Genomic DNA, 16,652 nt, shown 5'->3' with positions numbered 1-16,652 from the left:
CCTTTTCACTGCCAAATAGTATTCCACTATATAGATGCAGAACATTTTATCTAACCATTCACTGGACAGTTTAATTATTTCTGGTTTTAGGTTAGTATGAATAGTGCTACTAAGAACACTTGTGTACAGTCTCTGTATGCACATGTTTTCATTTCTCTTGAGTAAATACACAAACTGTTTCCTAAAGTAGTTATACTTAATCTGCACCACAAATACATGACGAGTCCAGGTATGACCATATCCTCACCAACATTTGTTATGTCTACCTTTCTGACTGTAGCTATTTTTTTAATTTTATTTTTAATTGAAGTAACACTGGTGTATAACATAAGTTTCATGTGCACATTATATTTCTACTTCTGTCTACTCTATAGCATGCTCACCATCAAAAATTTAGTTTCCATCCATTACCATACAGGTGATCCCTTTTACCCATTTCAAACCCCCACAAATGCAGCTATTCTAATGGGTATAAAGTGAATGTCTCATTAATTTTTGTGTGGTGTAAGATAAGAATCTAAATTAACTTTATGCATATAAATACTCAACCCAGCACCATCTGTTGAAAAAACTATGCCTTCCCAACTGAAATGCTTTAGTACCTTCATCAAAAATAAACTGTTCACTGGTGGTTCCTTTTTTTTTTTTTTTTTCAGACACGTAATATTATTATTCAAGAACTCTATGGACCAAAATTTTTTTTTTTTTTTTTTAAATTTCTTTTGTAAATTTTTTTTTTTTATTATTTTATTTTATTTTTTTGGGGGTACACCAGGTTCAATCAACTGTTTTTATACACATATCCCCATTGGTGGTTCCTTTTTAATACTCAGTTGTGTTATACCCACACTGTGTGCATATCTTAGCTACATAGCTACAAGGCAATTAAAAAAAAAAAAAAAAAGAAAAACCCAGAAACTGTTTATAAATATAAGGGTTTATTTCTGGGCACTCAATTCTGTACCACTTGTCTATAAATCTATACTTTTCCTTGATAGCACTTAAATACGTGTAGCTATTTTAATTAAACTTCCCCTACTACATGATAAACTCATAAGGACAAATACCATGTCTTCCCACCATTCTACACCAGGCTAAACATAATCTGTAGCAGACAAAAATTTAATAAGTGAAATAATCTATATGAAGCCAGAAAATACTTAGAAATAATGATAAATGCAATGTGCAATGAAATACTGAAGTCAATATCATTTCTCTATACCAGTTGCATATATATATAATAAAAGAGGTCACTTTGTTGCCAAAATTTTTGGAAGAAAGAGAAGAGTGATTACAATCTTGAGGAAGGGACAGATTTTGTTTTTTTAAACAGGGCATGAGAAGCATTAATCACAAGGGGAAAAACTGAGGAAGTCAGGGATTTCTTTTCTTCAAAAGATGCCATTAATAGAGCAAAAAAGCAAGCAACACAGTGGGAGAAGATATTCGTAACTTATGTATCCAACAAAGGACTCAGATATAGAATTCATAAAAATTTTCTACAAATCGACAGAAAAAAGATAGCCCAATTAAAAAACAGTCAAAAACTTGAATCAGGATTTCATAAAAGAGCTACCCAAATAGCCTATAAAAACATGAAAATTATTCATCATCATTAGTAAGCAGGGAAACAAAAAATAAAATCAGGAGATAACAAAATGAAATACATATTTTAGATTCTAATGTTAGAATCTCCTAAATTTGCGTATGTGCATTTCCAATGTTTTTAATCCTAAGAATATTCCCAAGAAGAACGAGTAAATAAGCGTACAAAAAAATGAATAAAATATTCATAGAAACTTACTATTCATGATGGGAAAAGACTGGAAACAACCCAAATATTTATTAATAGTGGAAAGTATAAACAAATCATGTTATTTTCACATGACTGTATACTGTAAAGCACTGAAAAAGAATGGATGCAAAAACATGGAAGGATCTCTGACATTTGTGAAGTATAAAAAGCCTGACCAAAAGATTTTTATCTATATGAAATCCAAAAAGAGACAAAACTAATTTAAGATGACAGACATCAGAACTAGATTACCTTTGCCAGACAGCTGACTAGAGCCTTCTGAAGAGCTGATACGTTCTACATATTCACTGCACAGTAGTTACACAGGTATACATATTTATTAAACTTCACTGCACGGTACCCCTACTGTGAGCTCTATGTACATTTCACAGTTTTGGAATATATTTCAATATTCTCTACAGAAACTGTTCCAGAATCAAATGAATCTCAATGCTAACATTAACAGTCCAAAGTTTAAACATTATTAATTTAAGCTAATTATGGAAATACTTACCAAAAAAGAACTTGATTGCTACTGTATCTCTCATAGCGTGCTCTTGCAGACATTAATCTAATACATTTGTTAAAAAGTAAAAAAATTTTAAAATTACTTTATCTCAAATTGTTTCAAAAATTGTTATAATTACAACAGAAAATCATCAGATCTACCACTGAATTTTTCACTAGATTTTAAAAATATAAACATCACACACACACACAAATCTGTTAAATAAATATAAATTTGCTTGCATTTAAAAATACTTTTTTTATTACTAATGCTCTAGCTTTCAGTTTTCTTCTTTCTTCTTGATACACTTATTTGACATATACTAACATCTGAATTGTGTTACACAGAAATCAGAAAATATAAATTCCAAACAATTATATTTTAGCAATCTGGTCCATAGCCAGAAACAAGATATAGCCAGAAAAAGTGATGGTTAAGCTGGTCATGGAAGAAAAACAGTTTAATTAAAATATTAGGCAAAGTTACAATAGTTAGTGCTTATTGTACTCAAAAGTGTTTTTACAAATATAATCACAATGAAGCAAGGTAGCAGCGGAGAAAACTCATTTTGCAGAATAGAAAAATGAGGTGTGGAAAGTTTATGGGTATTGTCCACAGGAGCTTATACCAAATCAAGAGTCTTGCTCCTTTGACTATCTTTAATGTAACACTACATCTTACCATGACCATCTTAAGCATCTGATATAATAAATATCAATACAAATTACAAAAAGAAAGCAGTTCTGTTTTTACTGACTAGCACATACTGAGCACTGCACTTTGCTTTAAATATTCCCTTTTTATCCTCAAAATGCTGTAACAAAGTTAATCTTTTTATCCCTATTTTATGGAATACAAAACTACAGCTTAGATGTTAACACTTGCTCAAGGTGCCACGGCTAAGGAAAACCGGAATGAGAAAGGCAAATTTCTATGCATATCCTATAAAAAGGCCCTAAATGATTTGGCCCCTGCAACTATCTATCCAAACTTATTTGAATAACTCCTTAGCACATACTCTTAAACAGAGCATCGCACTTACCTAAGCTGATGTTCCCTGAGATTTGATAATATTTCCATTCCATGAAGATAAGAATAAATAGTGTTTAAGTCCTGTAGACAAGAAAAGATTTTAGATTAATTTTCAAATATATTTTAAAAAATATAATGATTCCTACAGTTCTGATTTTAAGCAAGCAACCATTTATGACACAATTGTTAACTATAGAAGAGTCACAAAATCTGAATTACAGCAGATCTGAAAAGGCTGAGAAGAGTTCCCTCAATTCACACAGGTACCCCTCCTCAGCATGGCTGCAACCTCTATTCAAACAATGCCAGAAATCAAAAACTCATTATGTCATATAAAAGTCTATTTCATTTCTAAACAAATGTAATCTTTCTTCTTTAGTGACCTCCAAATATTTGAAAACAGTTATCCTATCATCTTTTAAGTCTTTTTTTTCTCCAGATAACATATTCTCAATATATGCAGGTTCCAGATCTTTAAGCATCCTAACCTCCTTTGGAGATGACTCTGTCAATACTCCTCTTAAAATATGACTTTCTAAAAAATCTCTTTTTAAACAGACTCAAGGTGATATTACTCCACCACTAAACAAAACAGACGCCCAATGGGACAATTTTATTGTTCATTCTCTGAAAGGACCAGGGAACACTTCTCTAGCCCTCATTCAGATAATTAGTTATTAATAAACCCAGGTTAATATAGTATAGTAGTATAGTATAACCTCAGCTAAGAGCAATGGCAAAGCAAAAGGAAAACATTCCTGACAGAAAAGAGTATTCTGCCACAGAATGTTGGTGCCCGGTGATTTATAAAAAAGCTTAAATTCTCTACATAAAATGTACCTCCTTAATCTATTACAAGGAGTAATGCCTTTATACCAAGGCAGACTGCTCCCAAACACTACCCTCCCTCTTTGACATATAACTAGCCAAGAGAATTATCAAATGATAGAAGAAAAAGAAAAAACATCTAAGGCAACTTTTTTTTTCCCCAGTATGCAACTAAGACAACAAGTAACCTCTAAGGAAAAAAGCAATAATCTCTGATTCCAAAGATTACAACTGTCAATTAACCACGATGGATTCAATGACCACACACATCTCTGCTAAATCTTTACCAAAATAAGAGTGAAAAAGATTTTTAAGTATATATATATATATAAATATATAAATATATATATTTATATATATAAAAAGAGATGAATCGATTAAAAGAGGAAACCATAGCAAATGAATCTATAAACCAAAAAAAGGTCTATAAAATTCTGTAAGACAGCAGATGGAGCAGTGATATGATAAACTGTACTTCCAAAGAATGCTACAATGATATGTCTTATCCCATATTCTCTTTTGCAATGAGACCTTGTCATTTCCTCATCAAAAAATGGAATCTAGGTGCCCTCCCCATGGATCTGGGTTGGTCCTGTGATTTGTTCTGACCCAAAGAATGTGGCAGAAGTGAGGCTGTGTAACTTCTAAGATTCAAATACTTTGAGAGCACCAATGCTGTAAGGAAGCCCAAAATAGCCTCACTGAGAGAGGCCACATGGAACAGCACCAAGGCACCAGGTTAGTGATTCCTTCTTAGACCAGACATCAGCTGAATGGAACTAAGAGAATGATCCAAGTCGAGGTTCTGTGGGGCAAAACAAACAACCTCCTAGCCAAAACTTTCTGAGTTGAGATCATAAACAGAGTCCTGGCAAGAGTCTGGCTCATAGTGAGTTCACTGAGCTACAGACCCACCTAATAGTCTCCCTCCACTTCCCAAGTTTACAACTAGAATTTATATATCTGGCAGTTAGAATAACCCCAACAAGAATCCTATGTGGTAAAAGCTGTCATAGTGAAAAAAGTCAAGTGGAAACCTCTGAAATTGCCCCATTCCCCAGAACAAGACAGTAAATAAAAGACAATATTGCTTTTCCAAAGAGACAAAAAAGCAAAAGACTAAGTGCCTCCAGTAAAGACTTAAAAGTATGCAGGGGTGATGGTCCTTTTCATGCATCATCTGCAAAAAGCAGATGGATCCTAAAAAATGACTACAGACTGCCACAGACAACCAACTTTTAGTCCTGGGCACAGCTGCAAGTCCCAGACACAATACTGTTGAAGGAATGATAATTAAGCTTCAGGTACTGATTTGGTGAATAGTATTCTCTTCCACTCCAGTTACTAAAGTAAAAAAAAGTACAAGAAACAGTTTGCAATTGTGTAGAAAGATATTAACTTACAGTTTTGCCTAAGGGTTATTTTAACTTTCTCAGTCTCTATCATATACAACCTGAAGACATCTAGACCATCCAATACATTACATACATATTTTGCTGACTGGACAAATGAAAAGAGAATGAGCAAGAGGTGGCTAGTACTTGGAGTCTTGGGTAACACACTCAAACTCCAGAAAGTGAGATTCTAACTCTACGAGGGCTCAAAGACCTGCCACTTTAATGTTTTTAGGGGCACAGTGGTCAGAAGCACTACAAGACATCCCCCACAAAGTAAAAGACAAACTGCTGAGACTTCAGCTTTCATTCAAGATGGAATAAGAGGGATTGGACTTACCTTTCACCTAAAAATCATAATAAGTAAATGAAACAAAATTTTTCAAGAGAGAAGACATTACAAAAAAAAAAAAAAAAAAAGACAGTGACACTTGAGAGAGGGGAAATGAATGAGGTGATTCATATAACTATCACACCTTGATATCTTGAGAAGTAGCTGGCCACCTGGGGAGTAGAAGGTAGCTCAAGTTTGCAGAGCAGGATAAAGCACATACTACACAGGAAGAAAGAATGTTCTAAAAACCTACAGAGGGTCTCACCTGAGTCTTAGGTTAAGTACTGATCATTCAACGTTCATGAAGAAATACCTGAGTTCAGGGAAAGAACCATCTGAAAGGATTAGAGTAGTGGTCCTCAATTGAGACTGATTTTGCCCCCTGGGTGGCATAGTGACGTCTGGAGACATTTGGAGTTGTCATAATTTTTGGAGGGGAAGGGGTGCTGCTACTAACATCAACTGACTATAAGCCAGAGATGCTGCTAAATATCTTATGATGCCCAAGACAACGCCCCAGAATAAAGGATTCTCTGAGCCAAAACATCAACAGTTCTGAAGTTTAAACTTCCTGGATTAAAGGGAACAATACCCAAAACTCACACAGGGACCAAGAGAGTTACTATTCCAAGAGTGGAAAAATCTCATAATTCAGAACACACTTAGTAGAGTGCTCAAAAGCCTTTGGATTCAGTATTGGGGCAAAATTAACTCTGTACTGAGTGCTACTCTGGTGCAATGTAGCATAGTTCAAAAAACAGCCCCAAAGGATCAAATGATTTCCAAATTACTTAACTGTGTCCAGAAGAATATTTACAGGAAATAAAAAATACCCAGCACATAAAAGAGTAAAATTCACAATCTCTGTACTCCATCAAAAATCACCAGGCATGCAATGTGGTACATATATACAAAGGCATATTACTCAGCTGTAAAAAGGAATGAAATTGGGACATTTGTAGAGACATGGATGGACCTAGAGACTGTCATACAGAGTGAAGTAAGTCAGAAAAACAAATATCGTGTATTAACACATATAGGCAGAATCTAGAAAAATGGTACAAATCAGCTGGTTTGCAAGGCAGAAATAGAGACACAGATGTAGAGAACAAACACATGAACACAAAGTGGGGAAAGCGGGGGGATGAAGTGGGAAAATGAGATTGCCATATATACATAACTAATAAGAAAAAAAATATCAAATTGTACACTTTAAATATATGCAGTTTATTGTATGTCAATTGTATCTCAATAAAAGTTCTTAGAGAAAAGAAAAAAAGAAAAAAAATCACCAGGCATGCAAAGAAACAGGAAAAATGACCCATAATAAGGAGAAAAATCAATCAAAACCAACTCAGTAATTATCAGATAACAGAATTAGCACAAAAAGACATTTAAAAACTTATTAAAACTATATTCCTTATGTTAAGGAAAATATACAAAAGTTTAACCATATAAGAAGAGGCATTAAAAAAAATTTTCAGTGATGAAAACAACACTATCTGAGATGTAAAATACACTGGATGGGATATATGGAACATTAAGACATAGTGGAAGAAAAGAGTTAAAAACTTTAAGACATAAAAATAAAAGCAAAAAATAAAAGACATGGGGGAAGGAGATCAAGATGATGCAGTAGAAGGATTCTGAGCTCACCTCCCCCAATGAACACATCAAAAATACATCTATTGTACATATGAAACAACTCTCACTGAAAACAAACTGGAGACTGGCAGAAACGCTCTCATACAACCGAGGCTATAAAGAAAGATCCACATGAACTCACGTAAGAAGGGAGGAGAAGCAATCAGGTCAAGACCTGTGCCCCTAGGAGGGGACACAACAAAGGAGGGGGGCTGCATGGGCTCAGAGACCCTGCCCAAACAGTGAGGGCTTTGAATCACAAATCAGGAAACCCAGCCCTGGGGTCCAACTTCAAAAAGGTAAGTCCTCTTGGCTGGCTTGAAGACCAGTGGAACTAGCAGGGAGCCTGTAAGAAATCTACACTTCACTAGTGAAGAGCATCCACATGTTTGCTTGCTCTCAAAACAAGGTGCAGAAAGCAACTGAAAATGCCAGGTACTCTACTGGCTTCCTGTATCTGCCCCAGTGTGCACCCTGGCCCAAGCTGAGGGCCACTTCAGCCCCTCTTGCTCCACGGCACAGCTCTGCACTAGGGCAAAGGTTGCCATTGCCAAGTAGAGTAGGTAGCTGTGGCAGAAAGAGACAGCTCAGACCCAGCACTGCATCTGCATGGGGTAAGGGCAACCATTACTGGCATTCGTGGGGACAGCAGATCAGAAGCAGTCTGGAACTCCAGTGTGCTGGGACTGCCCCAGCATGCACCTCAACCCATATCCACTGCCCACTCTGGCCCCGCATGGTCCAGCATTGCTGCCCTCTGGGGCGAGAATGCCGAGGCTGGGAGGGGTAGGGGCACACACTTAGAGAAAATGGAACCAGCTCAGACCTAACCCTCAGCACTTCTGCTCCAGCACCCTGGAAAACTTGGGACAGGATGTCCACTCCTGCCACTTCTATTTAACATGGTATTAGAAGTCCTGGCCACAGCAACTAGACAAGAAAAAAGACATAAAAGGCGTGTAAATTGGAAGAGAAGAAAAACTGTCACTGTCTGTAGATGGCATCATACTTTATATAGAAAACTCTAAAGTTTCCAGCAAAAAAACTATTAGAATAAACGAATTCAGTAAAGTTGCTGAATACAAGATTAATATACAGGAATCTGTAGCTTTTCTATACACTAATAATGAATTATCATAAAGAGAAAGCAAGAAAACAATCACATTTGAAACTGCATGAAAAATAAGAAAATATCTAGGAATAAACTTAACCAAGGAGGTGAAAGACCTATATGCTGAAATGATACAAAGAAATGGAAAGATATCCTGTGCTCATGGACTGGAAGAGTTAATACTGTTAAAATGTCCATACTACCCAAAGCAAACTACAGAGTTAATGCAATCTGTATCAAAATACCCATGACATCTTTCACAGAACTAGGACAAATAATTCTAAAATTTACATGGGACCACAAAAGAACCTGAATAGCCAAAAAGATCTTGAGAAAAAAGAACAAAGCTTGAGGTATCATGCTCCCTGACTTCAAACTATACTACAAAGCAACAGTAATCAAAATAGCATGGTACTGGCTCAAAAAAAAAAAAAAAGACACACAGATCAATTAAATGGAATAGAGAGCCCCAAAATAAACCCACACACCTATGATCAATTAAACTAAATCAAAGGAGGCAAGAATACACAATAGGGAAAAAAATCTCTTCAATAAGTCATGCTGGGAAAACTGGACAGCTACATGTAAAAGAATAAGATTAGAACATTTCTTCATACCATATATAAACTTAAAATGGATTAAAGACCTAACTGTAACACCTGAAACCATAAGCTCCTAGAAGAGAACACAGGCAGAACACTGATATAAATCATAGCAATAATTTTTTTTGTATTCTAAGGCAACAGGAACAAAAGCAAAAATAAACAAATGGGACCTAATTAGACATAAGAGCTTTTGCACAGCAAAGGAAACCATCAACAAAACAAAAAGACAATCTACTGCTGAGTGAGAGAAAATATTTACAAATGATATGACCAACAGGGGTTAATATCCAAAATATATAAACAGCTCAAATAATTCAGTATCACAGAAATAAACAACCCAATGAGAAAATGGGCAGAAGAAGAAGACATGAAAGACATTTTTCCACAGAAGATATACAGATGGCCAAGAGGCATATGAAAAGATGCTCAACATCACTAATTATCAGAGAAATGCAATTTAAAACCACAATTATATACCATCTCATTCTTGTCAGAATGGCTATCAGCAGAAAGATCACAAATAACAAATGTTGGCAAGGATGTGCGGAAAAGGGAGTTCTACTAAGGAAAGGGAATATAAATTGGTGTAGCCACTGTGGAAAACAGTATGGAGGTTCCTCGAAAAACTAAAAATAGAACTACCATAAGATCCAGCAATTCCACTTCTAGATATACATCTGAAGAAAATGAAAACACTAATTCAGAGAGATACATGCACCCAATGTTCACAGCAGCATTGTTCACAATAGCCAAGGTACGAAAGCAAGTGTCCATCAACAGATGAATGGATAAAGAAGATGTGGTATGTATGCCGTGCGCATGCGCGCGCGCGCGCGCGCGCGCGCGCGCACACACACACACACACACACACACACACATACACACAATGCTCAGCCACAAAAAGGAATGAAATCTTGCCATTTGTAACAACATGGATGGACCTGGAGGGTATTATGCCTAGTGAAATAAATCAGACAGACAAATGCTGCATGTTATCACTTACATGTAGAATCTAAATAATAAAATGAATGCATATAACAAAACAGAAACAGACTCATGGATATAAAGAACAAATTAGTTGTTACCAGTGGGGAGAGAGGCAAGATAGGGATAGGAGATTAAGAGGTACAAACTACTAAGTATAAAATAAGATACAAGGATGTAATACACAGCACAGGGAATATAGCCAGTATTTTATAACTTTTAATGATGTATAATCTACAAAAATACTGACTTGCTATGTTGTATGTATGAAACTAATACTGTATAATGTTGTAAATCAACTACACTTCAATTAAAAAATAAATATAAATAAGTAAAACACAGGGAGAAAAGACGGAAAAAATATGAACAGAACACCAGTGAGACAGGGAACAACGTCAAGCAGCCCAAAGAACATATAACTGGAGTCACTGTGATGAAGACAAAGAACAAAAAAACAAATTTGGAGAATGGTGGAAAGTCTTCCATAGTTGATAAAAGCTATAAATTTGCACACCATGAAGCTCAAAAAAACTCAAGCACAAGAAATATGAGATAAACAGCAAAGAGCATTATAATCAAATTGCTTAAAAAATGAAAAAGAGAAAATTATAAAAGCAGCTAGAGAAAGAAAATAAATTACAGTGAGAACAATCAATAGAACACAGAACACTTCTAGTCAGAAACAATGCAATCCAGACAACACTGTAGTAACATCTTTAGTCACAGAAGAAAAAAAAACCTATCAATCTAGAATACTATTCCCAGTCAAAATACCTTTCAAAAATGAAGGCAAAATATTTTTCATATATACAAAGGTTGAACCAATCAATCACCAGCACACCTGTTCTACAAAAAAAGAAAAAAAAATTGTTAAAAGTCATCATAAAGGAGGAAAACAATACCAGATGGAAATCTGGAGCTACACAAAGGAATGAAGAAACTGGAAATGGTAACTACATGGGTAAATATAAATCTTTTCCTCCAATTATTTAAAAGACAACTGACAAAGAAACAGCAACAACGACAACAGTGTATTATGAGGTTTATTTATAGTATATGTACAAGTAAAATGCATCACAATAGCACAAAGGCCAGGAGGTAAAAATGGAAGTAAAATATTGTAAGATTCTTATACTATATGAGAAATAGTATAATATCACTTGAAGGTTGATTGTGATAAGTTTAAGATGTATACTATAAGCCTTAATAAACCTCATAGTTTGTAGATTCTTTTGGATTTTCTACATACACATTTCCTTTGAACAAGAACAGTACTGTTTCCTCCCTAATCTATGTAGGTACATACTTCTTTTTTTCCCCTAGCTTTAATTAGAGCTAGGACTTCCAAAACAATGGGTGGTAGGTGTGGTCATATACTACAAACACAGCTACTGGGGCCCCACCCTTTGAGTTAAGAGTCACCATAACCTGGCAGACACCCACAAAATGTCTATCCCATGGAAATGTGCTTGTTATCTTCTGACATCAAGAAAAATTTATTTTAGTGGCAAACAAGTTCTGAAAACTGTAACACACAAAGCTTATGTCATGGCAAACAGAATTAGAAGTTCATAACTTGACTTGCCAGATGAGGGTAGGCTAGCATCCAGGAGTCCCAGCATTTCTTGAGATTCTCAACTGAATTACGTCATATAATTTCCTCTGTTTTCAAGTCAGAGAATATCTTTGGTACATCACTGATGACGCCATGAATAGCTGACAAAGAATTAGGAATTCACTTTTCAACTTTAAAGTCTAAGTGAGAATATAATTCACAAGTTTTGAAATACACATGTGGTTCTCCAGTTTTCTGCCTGAAGAGGCTGACAAAGTTTATGAACTTTAGATTCTAAAAGTCCTTCTTCAGGCAACCCTCAGAATGGGAGAAAATACTTGCCAACGAAGCAACAGACAAAGGATTAATCTCTAAAATATACAAGCAGCTCATGCAGCTTAATACCAAAAAAGCAAATAACCCAATCCACAAATGGGCAGAAGATCTAAATAGACATTTCTCCAAAGAAGACATACAGATGACCAACAAACACATGAAAAGATGCTCAACATCACTCATCATTAGAGACATGCAAGTCAAAGCCACAATGAGGTTATCACCCCACAAGGATCAGAATGGCCATTATCACAAAATCTAGAAACAACAAATGTTGGAGAGGGTGTGAAGAAAAGGGAACCCTCCTGCACTATTGGTGGGAATGTAAGTTGGTACAGCCACTACGGAAAACAGTTTGGAGGTTCCTTAAAAAACTACAAATAGAACTACCATATGATCCAGTAATCCCACTACTGGGCATATACCTAGAGAAAACCATAATCCAAAAAGAAACATGTACCGTAATGTTTATTGCAGCACTACTTACAATAGCCAGGACATGGAAGCAATCTAAATGCCCATCAACAGATGAATGGATACAGAAGATGTGGCATATATATACAATGGAATATTACTCAGATATAAAAAGGAATGAAATGGAGCTATATGTAATGAGGTGGATAGAACTTGAGTCTATCATACAGAGTGAAGTAAGCCAGAAAGAGAAAAACAAATATTGTATGCTAACTCATATATACGGAATCTTTTAAAAGAAAAAAAAAAAAAGGTGCTGATGAACCCAGTGACAGGGCAAGAATAAGGATGCAGATGCAGAGAATGGACTGGAGGATATCGGGTTGGGGGACGCAGGGGGGGAAGGGGAAGCTGGGACGAAGTGAGAGAGTAGCATAGACATATATATACTACCAACTGTAAAATAGATAGCCAGTGGGAAGTTGCTGTATAAGAAAGGGAGATCAACTTGATGATGGGTGATACCTTAGAGGGCCAGGACAGGGAGGGTGGGAGGGAGGGGATATGGGGATATGCGTATAAATACAGCTGATTGACTTTGGTGTACCTCATAAGCTGGTACAAGACTGTAAAGCAATTATATTCCAATAAAGAGCTTAAAAAAAAGAAAAATAAATAAAAGTAACAACTTTATTGCCAAAAATAAATAAAGTCCTTCTTCAAATTATCTAAAAGTTTTCCCTTTGTCTCCAATCTTTGACAATTTGGCCATTTTACACACAGTTCTCCAACAGCACCTATAAATAGTGACCACATGTGCTTGAATATAAATGTTAGGATTACTCCTATCAAGAGTTGGCAAACTTTTTCTATAAAAGGCCAGACTGTAAATATTCTAGGTTTTCTGGGCCATATGGTTTTTGTCACAACTACTAATCCACTCTGCCTTTGTAGCATGAAACAACCAAAAAAAAGAAAAAAAAGGTAAATGAATGAGTGTGGATACATTCCAATAAAACTTTATTTACTAAATAGCTGGTACGCTAATTTGGTTCCCAAGCAATACCCGTCAACTCCTAATGCATTATGGTCAAAAATATCTACCAACGAAGTCAAGCCATGAATTAACCGTTCTTTGGTGATACCTCAACTTAATGAGTTTTGGTGGAAACTGAATACATCAGATGCTCACTTTTCCAACCTTCCATAAAACTATGGCACAGGCAAATGATCCAAGCACTACCAATCAGATATACTCAACACAAACTGTTAATCTAGTGATACCAAGAAGCAAGAACTACACAGAATCCACTTTGGCAGCTAGAGGTTGAAGGGTCTGTCAACACATGCAGTGTACAGTACAGATGGTCAGCAGTGCAAGTTGTGGTATCCACTGTGTTCAGTGCTAGCAGCTGTAGTATCTTTACCAAACATGTGATAAGGCGTATTGATCATAGTTGTTTTGCCCCAAGTCTATTTCTCTAGCACTCCCAACAATTCTGTAGCTACCCACTCACTGTCTTTTTAATAAACTCCTTTTCTTTAAATTGACGAGAATTGGGTTCTGTTGCATCTAAGTAACAACCTTGAAAGGCCCTTATAGTAGCACCATCAGCATCACTTGGGAAGTTGGCAAAAATGCAAATTCAGAGATTCCATCCCAGATCTAGTGAATCAGCATCTCTGTAAGTAGGACCTAGCTGTCTGTGGTTTAATGAGCCCTACAGGTGGTTCTGATGCACAGAAAGTTTAGAACAAGTGGCTTATTGGTAGGATCTATGCCACTCTGGGTTATCTGGCTGATAATCTATTAATGAGGAGGGACACAAGCACTGAGATGTCTAGTAAATTCTGGTTCTTCCAGTGTACCTGGTTTTAGGGTCACAAGATGCTTAAGCATTTATGAAAGGAAAGAAAATAATCTCCCAGAACAAAAGATGGTTGTAGTAACAAACTGATTAATTCTCTCACATTATGTGACTGGTTATGGTTTTTGGTTTACATGGGACAGCAGGTATTGATAGTTGTTGACTATGTAATGCTGGTCTTAGAAAGGAGTTTCTTGTGGTTTCTATACCAATTACCTCTGAGACAGGCTTTAAGGTACTGCACAATCTAGTAGGCTCTTGGTGTGCCCAAGATAATAAAAGCTATTATAGAAAGCCAAAACAAACAGACAACCCTGACAGAGGCAAAGTCTTACAGATATTTCTTAGTAATAAAAAATTTAAATGCTACATTCAAGGCGATGTTAATTATTTATAGTGTGCACTTGAAAGCTGCTCTACTGAACCTGAAAGAGGGAAATCATGAGGAAGATGGAAAAATAGGAATTTATGACATTCCAGATCAGTAACACCTAAATCAGCCACTGGTTCCGTAACTACAAAATACTGCAGAAATTATCCACGGGTATTAGAAGACTCAGGATTAGGGAATAAAAATAAGTTCAACTTGGGCAAAAAGAAGGTGAGGAAATGGTGATGATTCAGCACTTCCTAAAACATATCAGCTATACCCTCTCAGCCAGTCAGTTATGTGAGTGAAGGTGGGGAAGCTGAGGTGGGTGACACCACTGCCATTCTCCAAACTGCTCTTCAAACGATCCATACCTAATGTATTCACTGTAGGTATACTCTATGGCTTTTCAATTTCACTGTTAAATGAAATATTCGATTCATATTTGCACTTCTGTACATATGAGGCATTAATGATTCTGTTAAATATACACTTCTAATTAAGCACTTCGGGATTTCTATCCCCTTCCTCAATGCTACACCAAGCAGTATGCTTTCCTCAGCAACTCCATCTCTCAATCCTGCTGACTGCTGTTCTATACATGCTTATAAAACCAGTCAAAACCTGGAAAACTCAAAGCAGAATGCTTAGAGCAATTCTGAATTTTCCTATTTCTCAAAGTCTAAAACTAGTGAGTTTCTTATCTATGATATGCTTAAGTCATCACATACAACTTTCAATGCAACATCAATTATCTAAAACACACATTAGCCAAGATATTTTACTTGTTATCCCAGCAATTTTAACAATAAAAAAACTCTCAGGATGGATCTCTATGATCGGTATAGATTCAATCCCAAGATATACATATTCTGCAGCTGTAGTTCTATAATCAAAATTTATGCTGAAGAATCTTCTTCAAATTACTGTCAGGCTGCCTTCAGCTTAACATTGTGGTTAAAACTTGGACTGTGGAGACAGCTGTGGTTTCAAATTCTGCCTCTATCAGTTAATAACCATGTAACATTGGATAATTTGCTTAACATTTATTTTTTGTACAACAGGAATGATAAACTGCTTCCTTTTAAACATAAAATAATATCTATTAAATATGTAGCATGGACACTATCACACAGTAAAAGTTAACAAATGTTAGTCTTATGTTTTATTATAAAATTACAGTACAAAGGTTAAATTATATTCAGCAGACTACTAAAGCTATTTTAAAGATTTTCAACATCTCCAAGTTAACAAGCCCATACATCAAACACTGAATTCCATTCCATTGGTTTTATCATCTGTGAAGCTGTAAATATATTCTGCAAAACAGCAATAAAGGACTATATAATAACACTTACCACACCCAGAGTCCAGGCCTTGAATTCTAAATACCATTTCCTACTAAAAGAAACCCAGGTTCCTTAGATATTGGGTGGGCCAAAAACTTCCTTCAGTTTTTAAGTTAAAATAAGAGACACATTTTTCATTTTCACCAAGAATTTTATTGAACAATGTATTCACCCTTTTGTTCCACTACCTTCTGCCATTTTTCAGGCAACATCGTAACTCCATCTGCCCAAAACTTTTTATCTTTTTGAGCAAAGAATTGTTTCAGGTACCTTTTACAGTCTTCCAGGGAGTTGAAATTCTTTCCATTAAGAGAATTTTGTTAGAAACCAAACTAAATGGAAATTTCAAAGTGCCATGTCTGGTGAATACAGCGGGTGAATCAGAACTTCTCAGCCAAGCTGTAACAGTTTTTGCCTGGTCAACAAAGAAACCTGCGGTCTTGCAGTATCCTGACGGAAGACTATACATTTTCTGTTGACTAATTCCAGACACTTTTCATCCAGTGCTGCTTTCAGTTAGTCTAA

The 16,652-nt window shown here is 35.8% G+C and overlaps 1 protein-coding gene across 17 annotated transcripts in view; it reads right to left on the bottom strand.

Moving 5' to 3' along the window:
* RAPGEF6 (Rap guanine nucleotide exchange factor 6) overlaps positions 1–16,652 on the bottom strand; it is a 232,112-nt gene that overhangs the window by 201,881 nt on the left and 13,579 nt on the right. For 16 of the 17 annotated variants that reach the window (XM_057735731.1, XM_057735740.1, XM_057735751.1 and 13 more), the window contains exons 2-3: positions 3,346–3,416; positions 2,310–2,366 (exon numbers count right to left, since the gene is read on the bottom strand). The exons of the other annotated variant lie outside the window; for it this stretch is intronic. In XM_057735731.1, coding sequence (XP_057591714.1) covers positions 2,310–2,366; positions 3,346–3,416 — 128 coding nt within the window. The remainder of the gene's footprint in view (positions 1–2,309; positions 2,367–3,345; positions 3,417–16,652) is intronic. 17 annotated transcript variants of the gene reach the window in all.

This window comes from Hippopotamus amphibius, chromosome 1 (assembly GCF_030028045.1).
Source record: "Hippopotamus amphibius kiboko isolate mHipAmp2 chromosome 1, mHipAmp2.hap2, whole genome shotgun sequence".
In the NCBI taxonomy this organism is placed as follows: Eukaryota; Metazoa; Chordata; class Mammalia; order Artiodactyla; family Hippopotamidae; genus Hippopotamus; species Hippopotamus amphibius.
This window is presented reverse-complemented; position numbering and strand designations above follow the sequence as displayed.